The sequence below is a fragment of the Triturus cristatus genome, chromosome 3_1, assembly GCF_964204655.1.
Source record: "Triturus cristatus chromosome 3_1, aTriCri1.1, whole genome shotgun sequence".
NCBI lineage: Eukaryota > Metazoa > Chordata > Amphibia > Caudata > Salamandridae > Triturus > Triturus cristatus.
The window spans coordinates 721,603,276-721,619,893 of NC_140583.1; the positions used below are offsets into that span (position 1 = coordinate 721,603,276).

Below are 16,618 nucleotides of genomic sequence, written 5' to 3' on the forward strand. Positions count from 1 at the left end.
ATAAAAAGTACAAGGTCTTTATACAATCTCTGAACCCACTACCAGAATCTCTTGTAATTTTTCACATCTGGAAAAAATGTTCTTTTGCGTCTGCTGTGGCTCTCCCTGACTAGAAAAGCAAACTTGGATTCACCAGTAAAGTTTCGTACTACCTTATCTACTCAGAGGGTGGTAGGTGCAACTGCTTTGCCTGGAATGTATGCATGTTTTCTATAAGCGTCACCTATCAAAGTGTTTATCTAAGGCCTTGTTATTTAGAACCAGGAGATCAGTACAGTTGCAGATTTGGTAGCTCTTTGACGGCATAAATACCTCCATTGGGTTTTGGAGTGTATCTACTCTTGGCTCCACTTCATTGTTAAATATGGATGAGTACAAACATTTCAAACCCTATGTTCCTTGGGGTCATGTGTCTGGATCACATGCAAACATTTCGGTCCCCAAAATGAACATCAGTAGAAAGGTATTTTATGTTCCCAATGAACCACTCTTATCAACTAGCTCCGAGTACAGTTTCCCAGTCAATCTCCACCAAGGAGATTAAAGGAATGCAATAGATATTTAAGGATGGGGGTGAGTGGGGGAGGGGGGTTTCTCCAGTTTCATGACCGCTCATGTCACACACAAAAGGAAAAGCCACACATAGCTTTCTGGATGTGTATTGGAGGGTGACGGACCAGAGACCCAAAGCACGGATTAGCTTCCCCCGGGATATGTCTACAGGCAGACCTACCAAGTAATCACCCCTATTTGGGTTGGTGTTTGTTCTCCAGAATAATCTCCACAGGGTCCTGCAAGGATAAGCTAGATGAAAGATGTTTTATTAATAGATGGACCTCCAACCTGTGCTGCAGTCGTAGTATTATTTGGAGTAACACCATCCACGCAGAATACATTGAACAGACTACAAAACACACAAACACATCCTACAAGCCATAGCTCCCCCACATGAAGGCTAGAGGAAGTAAATGATGCACATGTGGGCAACTTGTGGACTTGATAGGAATTCTGCTGCCATCATGTAATCATACCCATTCACTTTTGAGGGGTTGGTAGCCATCTGTGGTGGTAGTCTTTCGTTCTGCAGAGTCTTGTGCTGTACTGGCAAAGGGCACAAAACACACAAAGCACCTTACAGATATGTCCTCCGAGAGTAAAAATAAAAACAATACAGTAAGAGGGAACAAAGCACAAGTTTGGCTGATATAGCTCTTTGTACTGTGCAAATCTTTTGTTCGTACATAAATTGATGTGTCATTACAATAGTATTGCTTTGAACCTATTTCCCCCATCCTACCCTGGAGTAACATTTGATTTTCATGTTAACCGATCTCATTTCTCCAGACCTTCCATAATCCTACTCCAGGGAAGGAGTAATTTCACACCAATAATGTGAAGAGAACCATTCTGTACTGTCCTAACTAGACCGAGAAAATTGGATCAGCCAATCCACCTTTTGTAACCAATGGCTTTGCTTGCACAGATTGTGCAACATATAGAGTCTAAGTCTAGATGGCTAGTTACAAGCATTACAGTATGTTACTAGACGACCTGTAGAAGTGTCCCAGGTATGCCGGCAGCCTTTTTCCAGTTAGGCTTAGAGCTACTGCAACCTTTATGAAAGAAAACACTATTCCCCTTATCAAAGTGTTTTGATCCATTAAATTTGGAATCTACCACAGGGCAATCTGCCCATGTGTTGTGTTTTCTAGACATTCTGCATTTGTACTGCAGATAAGGTGCTCAAGTTGGCCAGACCCTCTAAGAAATGTGTGAAATTTACTTGGTTTTTAATTTTTTCAGTTTTTTTAAATCCATGATTGTATGCCTTTCATTTCAAAGACAACCATCCACTCCACCAATTAAACTTGAAAAGTAGACCTACAAATAGTCATTAAATTACTTTCTCTGACATAACTGTCGACTGTACTGAAAGTAATTGACTCAACAGTATATTGTATCACTTCCTCTGTCTTTGAGTGATAGTGTAAAATTAATTTTCACTTGTGTCTGCTTTGGTTACCCAACTTCCTTGAAGACCAACCCATTTATTTGCTTCAGCTTGTTATTTATTTCAGTTAGTTTAAAAAGAAAAGATGATATAATTTTAGAGTAGGCAGAATTAAAGTGTGTGTGTGCGCGCGCGTATATATTTCTGTGGGGGGTAAAGTTTAGCAAATGCTTCTGACGCTGTCAGATGGCAAAGGTCCATATAGGCTGAGATCACTAGTGATCATGAATGTAATGAAGGTGTGAATGAAGATGAACTAAGACTACAAGTAAGTAACTTTTGTTTTTTCTTGCTTTTTAGGTCTCGCGCCTAGCGTTGCAGTGCTGAGCACTGTTCGCGCTGCGCGAGACCTCTTGTACGGGGTTTAGAAAGCTACCCACACACTCGTGCGTGTGGTTTTGCTTTCCCCATGTGGCATTGGCTTTCGTGTGCTTTTTAACCTCTTCAATGCCCATGACGAGCTGGTCTCGTCATGGGCCGCGGTTGCGCTGTGCCCATGACGAGACCAGCTCGTCATAAACCCCGCCCGCTAATGCAACGGCCGGCACAGGGCGGGGAAAGGGGCGGGCACTGAAGGGGTTAAGAAAACGGCACGCGATTGGGCAAAGGCGGGACAATGTCCTGCCTTTGAAACGCCCATTCCCGACAGTGGCTAGCACGAGCAGCAGTGCGTGTTCGCCTTGCTGCCGCACTCCCTCCCCACCTGCTCCTCTGTGGTGCTCGCGCACCACTAGTTGTTGACAATAGCGATCACGATGCGATCGCTTAATCGCGGCACCCACGCTTTACTTTTAACATTAAAAGTAAAGCGCGGGTGCCGCGATTTATATCAAAAGTAAAGAAATTGATTTTTTTCTATTTCTTCACTTTTGGTATAATCGCGGCACCCGCGCTTTACTTTTAGTGCTCTAAGTGAAGCGCGGGTGCTGCGATTATACTAAAAGTAAAGAAATAGAAAAAAACATCTATTTCTTTACTTTTGCTATAATCGCGGCACCCGCACTTTACTTTTAACATTAAAGGTGAAGCGCGGGTGCCGCGATTATACAAAAAGTAAAGAAATAGATTTTTTCCTCTATTTCTTTACTTTTGGTATAACCCACGGTCCCCGTGTGTGGCCGTGAGTAAAGAGTGAATACATTCTGTGCCACACAAATGCCAAGTAACAACAACTCTTGTTTGATCTTGTACATAAAAGCTGGCAGCGCTCAAAGACTGGCCGGTACCACCACAGGCTGCTCTAGTGTGGCGCACGGCGGCCTCGGCCAGGCAAGACAGCGCTTAGTGCACCCATACATCGCTTGTGTGCTCAGGTCTGATGTGGCAAAGCCGGAGCGCAGCCGGCTCTCCTCAGGCAGAAGGGGTGTACAGTGCACGTGCCTCTTCGGTGGGGAGGTCTTGCACCAGGGCACACGACGAGTGTCTAACGCGCCAAAGTTCCAGGAGCGAGGGTCCGACTGATTCCAATAGTGAGAGATGGTCCGGACGAGAAGAGACTTGGGACCAGCGCCTAAAAGTCGTGTGCATGGCGCTACGGGTGTGACAAAGGGAGAGTAAGAGGATGAAAGCGATTAAGTACTATTGATGTTATATAGCGCTAGTTGCCCAGGGACTTCTAAGTGCTATAAATAACTAGCTTCACAATAACCTCTCCGCACAGGAAGGTGAAAGGCCACTGCTGCTTGAACTGGTGACCTGCGGTGTGCACTGAGATAACCTCAGCAGGTGCATTAACCGCGTTACTGACTTCTTTGGGCACAGCTGCTAACAAAAAATAACCAAACGCATGAATGTCTGGACACCCTCCCCCAGCCCCACTCCCCCCACAGGAGTGACGAAGACCACATCTATACGCATGCATAGTGCACCCAAGAGAAGGCTGCAGACCAAGTATGTATTGTCCGCGGACTCGATCCAGAAAGCACCTTTTCAAATGATGACGTATTCACGGAAATACAAGGGTAAGTTGCACCCAGAGGAGCCAGCATTCCCATTAGGCGAGTAAGGATGCAGGTTCTCGACCACGCACACTTTTTTCAGACTTTACTTCATTTAGAGGCCCTTGCATATGATCGCACTCCTTTTTAGGTTGTTTTTAACCAAGCTGAGGTTGTGCCTGTTAGTGGCTTTTCCAGAATATAATTATTTGTATTCAGTTTAGCTCCCAAGTGCCTCATATGACGTATGACGCCCTCCAACAGTCAACTTTTTTCTCTGTTGCATTTTGCATCCTGGTATTTTTGAGCTGATACATATCATGGAAATTAAGGACTTTGACCATAAATGGGCTAAAAGCGGGACAAACCACATTTTATTTAAAAAAAACATAATCGTCTTCTATTTAGTCTTTTGCTTCTTGTGTTCACTTTCAGAGTTGACAGGAGGCCTCCCCATGTGAGTTGGAGTCCAGTGCGACAGGAGCACCCGCCTCCCGTTTTAGAGAGCGTGCAGTTGGGTGTTCTCTTCTGGGGTATATATGTACACTATAGATTAAAGCGAACATATAACTTGTTGACTAGGTCGGTGGGCTGTGCGCCTGCTGCAGAGACCTGCTAATGCCAGGCCCAAAATTCCACCAGCTCTGTCTAACTTTTTATCATTTCAGTATGGATAAAATAAGTGTCATTCAGTTTAATAATTGTACTGGCTAAGGGAGAGCGGAGAGGCAGGCAGTTCAGTTTACGTGTGCTGAGTGAATGAACCTGTAATATATTATTTTCAGTCTGAATGAGCTCTTTCCGTGCACATTCCTTACTGACGTTTCGTTAACATTTTACGGTGTTTTTACTTCAGTTTCTAAAAAGTACAGTTTCTCTTTCAAAATGAAAAGTATGTATATTTTCCATAGACTTCCCGGTCCGTCGCCGCGGTTTTATTTTGAGCCTGCCCTGCGTTAGCAAGGCTCCCCAGGGGTGGCGGTGGCAGAGTGCACCATACTTGCTTTGTACGTGGAGCAATACCGGGACTGTGTCGAGTCGCTGCCTCTTGATATTCAGCGCAGCGTCTCTCTGTTGCGGGCGATAGACACGCGTTACCGAGAAGTTTTAAATGAAATTGATGAGGTCTATGAACAGCATGTGAATGAAAGCAACCCTACTTGCTACAGCTCTGATCTGTTCTGTATGAGGTGTTTAAGCGGCAATTTTCTGTTGGCTAAGGACAGCAAAGAGCAGTTAAGCTGGCAGTGATGACTAGCGCACTCCAACATTCACGGATGGGATAGAGAAGTGGGCACTTGACAGCCGCATTTCCGGTGCTGGTGTCCTGTACGGCTTAGGCTAGGTGTGCAGAAAGATCCATGTGTGCGTTTACGTAACAGGACATTAATTTTATGTCTGAGCTTGCCCGTGCTGTTGTACCGCTGTAATATTTTCCGGGCTTGTTTTAAAAGCAGCCACGGTACTTTCCATAGGCAACTCCAGCCTGAGCATTGCGGTGTGTGTGCAGCGGGAGAGCTACAAGGAGCTCGGATGGGGGAAGGCTCAGGATCCTCAAGTGAAAAGTTAGCAACAGACGCCGCGCTCACTGCCCAGGCTCCGCATCATCTGCAGCAGCACGGAATCCCTGCAGCTAGTTAGGACGGGCATTACTTGTGTTTGTGTTTCATCGCTGTGTCAGCAACGCGTTGCACTCATTTGACTTCTTCCGTATTCTCTGCCGCCCTCCAAAAAGTTATGCCTGAGGAAGACCTCCCCCCTCCACCCACGTCACTGTCTGAGTGCTGGAGCTGCTTCATGTCCGCTGCGCTATCCAGAAGCCGCGTGACCCCCCTCCCACCTCATCACCCACACGTCATGCCGGCAGCGACTAGTGTGCCACATTGAGGCTGTCACTCAAGCTGGTATGTGACCGCAGCCTGTACAAGCTGCTCGCCATGACTGCACTTAACATTCACCTTTGGCCCCTGCTCGTCCTTTCCTCACCCTGCTGTCCCCGTGCGCTCACAGCTGCAGCAGGCCTTGAGCACTAAACTCTTATGTCTCGCACATAGGCTGACCCTGTGTTTCCCAGTCGCAAGTCCAGTGTACCCAATGAAGCCTCTCCCCTTGAGTGAATGAATGAATACATAATGACGCTTGTATAACACAACTGCTAATGCCATCAGTGGGCCAAGAGCAAAAGGTGAATATTAGAAGTAACAGCCGTGTCAAATTGTAATCAATGTTTAATGCGATATTCTGTACTTTGATAATACATAGTATCCAAAATAACGTGTCACATCTCCTAGCCGCGCAGTGGTTCATTAATTACCGCGATGTAATGTTCACACCGCCAGCCCTGCTTCTTACTGCGATTGCTCATTTTCGCCTCTCTCACTTAACTGCTCTTAATTAACATCTTATTTTTTCAAAGGACATTGATTTTTCGTATCAATACATAAACCCCTCAGTTTAGGCAGCATCTGCGCCCAGTGAACTCGCTGGAGTCCCAAGCAGGAGACTGAGTATGTCAGGGCACTTCAAAGCGCCTACCCTCTAATGAACAGACCTAGATTTGTATTGCTCCGCTGTGTTTGTATAGTGCTTCATTGCGCTGATGACGCGCTCAGAGTATCACCAGGCTCCTTGGAGGCTCCTTGGAGGCTCCTTGGGGTGTGCATGGTGTGTGGGTGGGGTTGTGATGTGCGAGGAGACATACTACGGTCATGTTGCTGCAACCTGGGCTCAAACATGATGGGGTGCTGCAAGGCGCACCTCTAGGTGCTGTCTAACATGCCACCTTCTTTGCCAGCAGTCATTGTTGCACATTCACTTGGTAGGAAGTTTATAAGGCTCTTCGAGGGTCAAGGAGGCCATCATTTCGACAGTCGACAAGCGCAAGATTTTTTGTAACAAGCGACGGTCAGGAGTTGCCCAAGGCCGGTTCAAGTGGTCTGTGGAACTGGCCCTGAGCATAAAAGAAGTAAAATAGGCACCGATCATGGCTTACCATGCAAGATGCCAGGACACTCCTTTCAAACAGACAAGTATGCAGATTGTGCCTGGGGCTGGTACTTCTCAAGAGTCCGTCTTGAATGATGCCTTTGATGACTCGACACTATTAGGATTCTTCCCACCAAACATAGCTGTGACCTTTTGTCGCTCGCCACCCCACCAAACCTCGGATTGACTGTCTCCAGCAGCAATCGTAAATATCCGGCTTGTTTTTAATGTCTTCATTTTCATTTTGTGACCTGTGCTTAAAAATTAACTATCCCACTTGCCTGCTATTGTCAGACCTATTAACTTGGCCAGTGCTTGTTTCCATTCAGTGCAGTCAAACAGCAGCTCCACGGTACTAGCTTTCATGCAGGCAATTTGGAACATAAGAGCTCTGTATCTCAATTAATTATAATCTCCCCTCAGTTTTCACTCTTGATCCCCTAACATCCAGCTGCATATTTCTCTGTCCCTCCTCCACCTTTCATGGGGGAGGCCGGCCCTATTTCCTTCCATTATTCTTCTCATGGAATTCTGCATCCAACATGCCTGCTTATAACAAGCATTTGCAATCCAATTGGTCACGCATTACTGAATGTTTGAGCTATTGGTTTTGCATTATTATTAGTAATGCCAATAGCTCAAACTTTAATAATGCGAGACCTATTGCATTGCAAATGCTTGTTTAGGACAGTTGCTAAAGACTAGAGTGCAAACAGTGTTGAATGCTTTTGCAGGTCCTTTTGCCATGTGAATGATGGAAAGAGTTCAAATAGACTTCTTAAGATTTTTCTGTAGTTGCGCACTTGAAATGGTTATTACAAGTTCTCTGTAATGTGCACAGAGAGTAGATGTAGCCTAGCAGCTACCGCTGCTACCTTTTGAACCCAGATTTGAGTCCTAGCTTCGGCGCTTGGTTCAACATCGTATGATTCTCGCCAAATAAGTTAATATCGCTGTGCCTGAAAATTGGAAATGTAATGTGCGAGTTGTATTAGTGAAACAGCCAGTTGATACACACGATCTTGTAGATAGTCTATAAGTCCACCCAAGTAATGTATGCCGCGCCGTTACTTCTGAACTTGGTTCGCAGTACATAAGCATGTTATGCACTTATACAAATATGTACTTTATTTTTCTTTGTGTTTTTATACAAATATGTACTTTATTTTTCTTTGTGTTTTTACTACATCATTTTGTGCATATTTACCCATTAACTCAATAGGGAAGTACTTAATATTGTTATTGTTTCTTTGCAGCCAACACCTCATCACAGAAAAATGGATCCGGAGATTCTCACGAGGGAGGTACATCAGGTGACAATCGTCAAGGGACCACCTCTACCCCAGCCTCAGGGACGTCAGCACAGACTACTAGCACAGAGACAACGCTGCCATCACCTGAACCACCTGCCACCATCCGACCAAGCTCAACAAGCCTCTTCCCGATTTCTCCTTCTTACTGTACCTCCCCCAGAAGCCTTGACTGGATGCTAAATCCCACATCTAAAAAAACAGAGGGCGGCATTCGGTTTAATAGTTCCTTCACACCGAGAGCCATTCAGGTTCAGAACATTGCAAGTGGAAGTAGGCTTGGCTTAAAAACGACAGAGTCCCCTCGTTTTAATGGGAACAATAAAAAGGCTGTTGCTCCAAACACTTTGGAAGGTAATAGCAACCAGGGCTCCACTTCTAGGGTGGCAACACCAGGGCACCCTCCTGAACCAGGTGCCAAGCGAATAGATCTATCTGAACTTCCCAGGATACCAAAGATAAAGCGGGAAGTGACCAGTGAAAATCCAGAACCCACAGTTGGAAAAGGCGGCAATAGCATCTCCGATGCCTGTATGAGCAGACTCACTGGGAAGGGGGATAGCCGCCGTCCATCTAGATTCAGTTCTGTGGAAAGTATTAAACAGAGCACTAAAGACTCTCCAGAGCTACCAATGCATGTATGTGCTACCACTCCAAGTGCTTGCAGTAGCTCTGTACCTCATTCATCTGTTGAAAAAGCTCCAGATCCATCTGGCATGAGTGCCTCTGGCCTAAAAATTACAATCAACCCTGGTGCTGGGCTATCTAATAGACTATTCAGCCCAAGCGCATCAAGTCCCTTCCGGCCTACAGACAAAGCACAATCTAAACCTGACCCTGTACCGGTTTGCTCCAATAACAAAAAAGAAAAACCCCTAAAAAATGAAATATATGACCCATTTGACCCAACGGGTTCTAATTCGAGTTCTGAATGCAGTAGCCCAGAAAGGGAAGAGCCACCCGTATCCATGCCAGAATTTATCAAAACCTCTCCAGACATCAACCGATCTCTTCCAGAAGTTACACTAATTGTTCCAGAAGTTACACGGATTGTTGTTCCAGAAGTGGCTCGGATTGCTCCGGAAGTTGCAAGGACTGCTCCCGAAGTTACCAGGGTCATCCCAGAAGTTACTAGAGTGTTCCCAGAAGTTAGTAGGATGTTCCCAGAAGTCACCAGAAAACTTCCAGAAGTCACAATGACCTTTCCAAAAGTGACTATGAAGTTCCCAGATGTTACCAGGAAATTCCCAGATGTCACTCGAAAGTTCCCTGAGGTCACCAGGAAGTTTCCTGAAGTCACCAGAGCTTTCCCAGAGGTCACTAGGACATTTCCAGATGTCTCCTTGAAGTTTCCAGAAGTAACAAGGAAGTTACCTGAAGTAACAAGGAAGTTACCTGAAGTTACAAGAACCTTTCCAGAAGTTTCCAGTAAGGTTCCTGAACTAACGCGTAAATTTCCAGGAATTAGCAGAACAATTCCTGAAGTTACCAGAACATTTCCGTCTGATGAAACTAAACCTGGGGCATTTCGAAGCTTTCGGTTACTAACTACTTCTTCAAAGGTGGGGGCATCTGGTTTAGGTTCTGATTTTTCTGATGTGTCGTCTGTAAACAAGTCAGTCCGTGATGTTATTTTTGAAGATACCATCAAAGATAGCGGTTCAGCTACTGAAATTGATAGAGAGATCATAAAAAGGGAAGTAGAGCAAGACAAAGGAGGCATAGCAGAGTCCTATAAAAACTTTCATGCTTCTGTGACTGTAAAGATGACTCCGGAAAGAACAAAGAGTGCAGAAGGCCCTAGCACGTGGGGTGATGAAGATGAACGAACTGTGATGAGTGTAAAATCAGAGCCTTCTACTCCGCCAAGTAAAAACAAGCAGCAGAAGGCTAAAAGGCCACACAAAGATGCAAGATCCCAATCACGTAGTCGATCAGACTCTAGTTCCCGAAGTAGGAAGAGGCACAAAAAAGATAAAAAGTTAATTTCAAAAGATCGGAAAAAAAAGAGATCAAAGTCTAGATCACTTTCAAAAGATAGAAATTCAAGATCTGCTTCCTGGTCATCAGAAGATGAGCGTGTGAAAAAGACCAGACATAAGAACAAGAGCAAAAAGGTGTTCAGTGAACGCTCAAGTTCAAGCAGCCGTGAGCGGTCAAAAAAAAGGAAATTGAAGGAAATGAAGAAAAACAAGAAAAAGAGTTCCTCATCCAAGGACAGAAGGAAAACCAGGTCAAGGTCGGCTAGCTATGGGAGCTCTTCAACCGAGTTTTATGAGGTTAAAAAAAAGAAGAAAAGGAGATCTAGGTCACGGGAAAGATCTCGGTCAAGCAGTGGTGATAGAGAGAAAAGACGGAAGCGTAAAGCTGAGAAGATTTACAGTCGCTATGAGAAAGAAGGCAGCGGATCAAGGACAAGAGAGCGACGAAGGTCTAAGGAGAAAAAGAAAGTCAGGACGAGATCGAGATCAACTTCACCACAGGTCTCTAAGGATTTCAGGCATTCAAGATCAAGGGAAGAATGGCAGCCGCATAAGGAAAGGAAAGTTGAATCTACAGAAGCACCTTCATCTCCTCATCGTGTTGTTAAGCTATCTGGCACTTATGGTGACAGCGTTCCCAAGATGACAGTCTCCTATGTTGAAAATATTCCCAAAAGGACTGTGCATTCCTTAGTTGTAAATCCAGAGGTTAAAGCAATAGAAAGGAGCAAAGATTCATCTGATGCTAGCTCTGAAACCGATAGTGATGTAGAGACTTCTTCTGGAGAAGAAAAAGAGTTAAAAGATGGGATTAAACCACCTATTGAGGAGCTTTCCAGAGAAGCGATGTCTGTCTCAGGGGAGAATGAAAGTACTCACAGCGAGTCTTCAGACTATTTACACAGCTCTCTCAGGTTTGATGCAACAGGCAGTACTGGGTCTGGCACAGTTAGTGGAAGCAGCAAGAGTACCCAGGATATGATCACTATTGGAGGAGATAACACTGTTCATTGTTCACTTCCAGTAGAATGTTCGGAAATGGAGGCTGTTGAATCTAGCCATGATTCTGAGCTGATGCACACCCAGTCAGAACACAGAGTTGAGGAGGGTACAATTGAAGATGACATGGAAAGTACTTTGACAGTAGGAAAGGTGGATGATGATGTGGAAAAAATGCTGGATGATAATCTAAACATGGTTCACAGGGATTGCAGCCTGGTGAGCAAAGGTGCACCACATGCAATGACAGATGATGATCCCAGCATGCCTAACACCGGGGCACATGAAATGCCAGAGGATGAGGAGCCCAAAACATCAGACAATAGTGAGCACAACACATTAGATGATAAGATGCACAATACAATGGTAGTTGGTGCAAATAACATTTTAGATGGTGTTGCACAGGACACATTTACTGATCACACGTCCAGCATGGTAGTTGATGTGGTGCCTGACAGGTTGGATGACGAGACACCCAATGTGCTTGGTGATAGCATGAATGACATGTACAAAGGTGTGGAAGATAAAATGGACGAAGCCTCACAGAACAAGTTTGGGGATGTGTCTTATGAGTTTGTGGATGAGCTTCTTGAACTGGACAATGATGAACAAAAGACAGTGAGTGGTGGTAATGACAGTGAAGTGTGTGACCATGTCAAAGAAAGGATAATTGAAGATGTAGACAAAGGGGTGAATGAGGATGGAGATGTAGATGCCATTGATAGTGACAAGGTGGGTAATTTTTCTAGCGACCCAGTGGATGATTTTGCTAGCAGCCAAAATGTTAATGAAGCTGGTGAGCCATCAGCCATTTTTTTGGGAAATGTGGTGGAGGATTTTTCTGGACAAAGGGACAATTTTGCTAGATCTGGAAAAGAGGATTTTGTTTGTCAAGGAGTGGACCAGTTCTCTTGTCATGTGACGGAAGATTTAGCTGTTCACCAAGTGGACCAGATTTCTGTTAATCAGGTGGATGAATTTTCTGCTGAGAAGATGGATGAGCTGGCCAGTCCGCAAACTGGGGAACTTGTCAGTCAACACACAAACAATGTTTCTGGAAGCGTAGACAGTTTTGCTGGACTCCCCATGGAAGATTTTGCTAGACACCTATTAGAAAAATTAGCTGGTCATGGGATGGTTGATTTTTCTGACCACCGAGTGGACATTTCTTCTGGCAACCAGGTCAAGATTCCTGGCATTGGCACAGATGATGTTTCTGATTACCAGGAGGAGGATGCTGCTGGCTTTCAAGACGATGATTTCACTGGTGATCAGTCCGAGATGGGGTCTTCTCAAAGTTCTACTCAGAAATCCAAAACGCATGTAAAAAGGGTCACCTGGAACTTGCAAGAAGAAGACAGTGACACATCCACGTCAGAAAAGGCTTCAAGTAAGAAACTTAATGCGCTTATTATTTTGAATACATATGGGCAGATATACCTGATTTTGACTCAACAGCCCTGTAATTCAGTAGACAGTCCAACTCTGCAAGTAGAAAAAAAAGAAATATGAACATGGATTAAAAGTTATAAGAGGGATATGGGGTTTGCTTCAAATAAGTAGGGATAAACAAGGCTGAGGGTATGAAATAGGTTAAACATAGTGGGAGAAGTTGGCCTGGTATATGCTGGTCACTAGTTAAAGTGGCCACCTTGCACCAGTACAATTCGACTCTTATGGTAGTAGGTTTAAGACAACCTTTTAAAGAAAGCTATCCTAGTGGTAGCTGTGGAGAGCAGCCTTCAGGCTAAGTCTTTAGAGGAATGTAAAGCAGCTTGTTTTACCTTCTAATCTCTTATATCGCTAAATGAAAGGACACCACACAGGTGTGTGTGTGTGTGTGTGTGTATATATATATATATAAATATATTATATATGTATTTATTACTAACAACTCTGCTAATTTCTTTATAAGATTAGAAGTGAGGAACATATGCACAAATAAACATTTCACAACAAGTTAAGCACAAATATGTCTGGGGCCCTAGGGACGTACCATATACTAAAAAGAGACTTAAGAATAACGACTTGAGAAGGGACAAGGCCTAGGGCCTTCAGAAGTGCTGGGGCCTCACTAATCCACCCAAGGCAGGTAAGTAAAGGACCCATGGGAGACGCATGCAGTGTGAGAACACAGCCGCGGATCCCAATTGACTTCAATGGATCAAGTCGCGGTTGGAAAATTAGAGTTTAAGGATACTTCGGGAGAGTCTACAAGCAAGTCACTTACAGGGTAAGTAGTTCTAGAGCCAACACACACAGGAGCACCATAGTGCTGGAGTTACCTCACCCAGGGAAGCCGGGTGCATCGGTGTCTTTTGGTGTCAGGTCGTGGCGTCGTTTTCAATGGGAGCTAAAGAAGACTTGCTGCTTGTGAAGACAGGAGAAGTGTCCGGCGGAATCCAAGGCTGGATTCAGAAGAAGGAAGACCTGAAAACAGAGGGGACAGTGTTCAAAGTCACTTGGCAGTGACCCGGGACAAGGAAGATGGATGCCCACAGTAGTCGGGTGATTTCAGGTGATCCACGGGTGTCTTGACTCTTCAGCCATGAGGTCCAATTGGCGTCGACGACCAGGAGCTGGATTCGGCGTGTCCCACAAAGTCTGCAGCTTACTGCGGTGTCGGCGACCAGATTGGAGCCAACAAGCCTTGGCAACAGCAAGTCTGGTGGTCCAATGCACAAGTTAGTAGAACGTCGTGAAGGGGTTGCACTCTAAAATAGTGCCCGGTACCCAGACATTGTGGTTCCTAGTCACTCGTGGGGTCCACTTGCCTCAGCGTCACTGGGGACTCACGATGGCCTTAGAAGTCAGGAAATCCATTTCCGGGGCTGCAGGGACTCCGGCGGGAGCGGGAAAGTTTGCGACCGTTGATTCAAAGTTTTGGTGCCTGCCACGCAGGGGAGTCACTCCTTGACTCTAAGGGAGAGTCTTCAATCTTCCAGAGGTAGTGGAACGTCGAAGGTCCAGGATTCTTCTTCAGAGTGTCGTCCAGGGATATCTAGTTTGCAATGGCAAGGGTTCCCTAACTCATACTACAAGGAAGGAAGGGAGGGACTAGCTCTATGACCCCTCCAATGTAGCCACCCACTTCCCTTTGTCCAGTTTCACGCCAGAGCAGGGGCAGGTAGCCCCTGAACCGGTTTGAGCTGGCATATGCACAGAGGAGCCTACTGCTCCCCCAGTGCAGGACTTCAAAGCACTCTAGTAGTGCACCCACCCAGCCCCAATACACTAAACCCTGTCTGGGAGGTGACCACACCTCCCTGTGACAGGATGCCTATTGGTGGGCCTCCTCCACTGCGAGTTTCGGTCAGCAGCAGGAGGGCAGCCCAGTGTCTGTGACTGGTGGCATCCATTTGGTGATGCCAGGGCTCTTCAGGATTCTACTGTGTTTCCACAGTGGGTACATGTCTATCCCTCTAGAAGGGTGGGGATCATACTCCCACACCAGTTACTGGTTTGGGGGTATGATTCCAAAGCGTTTGACACCAAACACAACATGTTTTGATGCAGCCATTCCAAAGTTAGCATTAACCGCGAGGTTATAATGCACTTAAGAGTATATGGTTTAACCGCATCCACAAACAGCCACAGAGAATGGACTCTGAGAGCTGCAGAGGGGCCCTGCTCAGGCAGAGGCACCGCCTCACATGGAAACCAAACACCCTGCCCTTAGGATTGATAGGGCCTGCCTTAGGGGTGACTGATAGGTTTGTGTGTGTGCAGGTAGAGATATAGTGTACCTATATCTCAGTGAGGTTTGTGTGTGTGCAGGTAGAGATATAGTGTACCTATATCTCAGTGAGGAGTGCCAACACTACCTCACCCAGGCTGCAGTAGCAGGCCTGTGTTGTCAGATTTAGTCTGCTTCCCAGTGGTGGCATAATACATGCTTCAGCCTCTGGTAGGCCTGTGAAGTACCTATGCCCTTGGTACTTAAGGTACCATATACTAGGGGCTCATAAGGTACCACAGTATCCAATCACTAGTGCACCTAATGTGCACACCATGTCATTTAAGGGAGTGAGCAGATAGGCTGGGGTCCTGAATAGCAGGATCCCCGCCAGACCAGTCAAAAACCATCAAAACACCAGGAAAAAAGTGGGGGCAACCATGTAGCCAGATTCCACCTTCCTACACATAGCATAATAGTACATACCTCTGAAGTGTCCTATTGCAGAGGTGAAGTGGTTACATGGAAGAAGCCTTTCCATTTAGACAGAGCTGGGACTCCCTTGGCTCGGCTATTTTTCCGATCAGCCCTCCTCTAATCTTTGACAGTTCAATTTCTTTGATCACCATGGAAATCTTAGCAATCGTATTTATTTTGCTCTGCTTTCAGGTACAGGCTAGATGTACTTCTTTACACATACCAAAACAGAGTTAGGAATTTTGTTAAGCAGTCACACGAGTACTTGGCACAAATACTCAGACGAAAAGGACCTCAGCAAAGTTCACACCCCTACACGTTTGAGAAACTTTAGTTGAAGGCAAAAAAGTGCCAAAATAGTTTAGAGCAGAATTCCACTTAAGAAATTGTACTTAATATATTCTGCAAACTCTGTTATGTGATTTATCAAAAAGCTTTTTCACACACCCTTTTTTTGTAGGGTAGAAATTCACATCACTCACACCCCTGTGATCCTCTGTCCGTTTGAGGTGCGTTTCTTGAAAGGCGACTAGATCATAGTGGTCATCTAATAGATAGTTACAAATTCTGTGGTATTTAGCCGGAGCATTCAACCCGCTCACGTTCCACGCTAGGGCCTGGACTACTATTTCCCTGATTGTGGTTCAGCCTCTTCTGTTCCAGCCCTATGAGTAATTGTCAGTAAATTTTTCACTTTGCCCCCGGCCCCCTCCCCCACCTACCTCTCTCAATGCCTCCCAGCCATTCTTTATATGTGTCCATTGAAATCTGAGTCTTTCTATATGATGAGTACCTAAAGGAAAAAAGTGAGAACCCGCTCCCCCAGTCCTCTTTATCAAACTTTCAGGAACAACGGGTCCCTGCGTTAATCTTGAGTAAATGTTCTTTGATGTCGTGTGAGGCGATTGGTCCATCGTCGCTGCCTTGGCTTTGTTTTCTCTGTTGTAGCGAAGGTCTAGATTTTGTTGCTGTGAGACTTACGGATAGCGCAGCCTAGTTGCCGTTCAACTGGCCATTTAGTTTGCGCAGTCTGCCTTATTGTGCCCTGATCATCGTGCGCATGGGTCGGAGTGATGTTTGTGCCTCGCAGATTATCAGCTTGCACCAGTCACTAGGCGCCATTTCAAAGCTCCTGATCGTTGTCGCCCTTAGGGTGTATAATTGAGAGGTGCGGCCTTTAGTATTAGTCGCTGTTTTACCGTCTCCTCTGTTTCTTGGGTGGTCTTTGGGCAAGCCAGGGT

At 45.5% G+C, this 16,618-nt stretch overlaps 1 protein-coding gene across 5 annotated transcripts in view; it reads left to right on the top strand.

The window, feature by feature from the left end:
• The window catches only part of PHRF1 (PHD and ring finger domains 1), a 497,237-nt gene that overhangs the window by 435,084 nt on the left and 45,535 nt on the right, over window positions 1-16,618 (top strand). For all 5 annotated transcript variants that reach the window (XM_085644828.1, XM_085644832.1, XM_085644830.1 and 2 more), the window contains exon 14: window positions 8,190-12,614. In XM_085644828.1, the coding sequence (XP_085500954.1) occupies window positions 8,190-12,614 (4,425 nt within the window). The remainder of the gene's footprint in view (window positions 1-8,189; window positions 12,615-16,618) is intronic.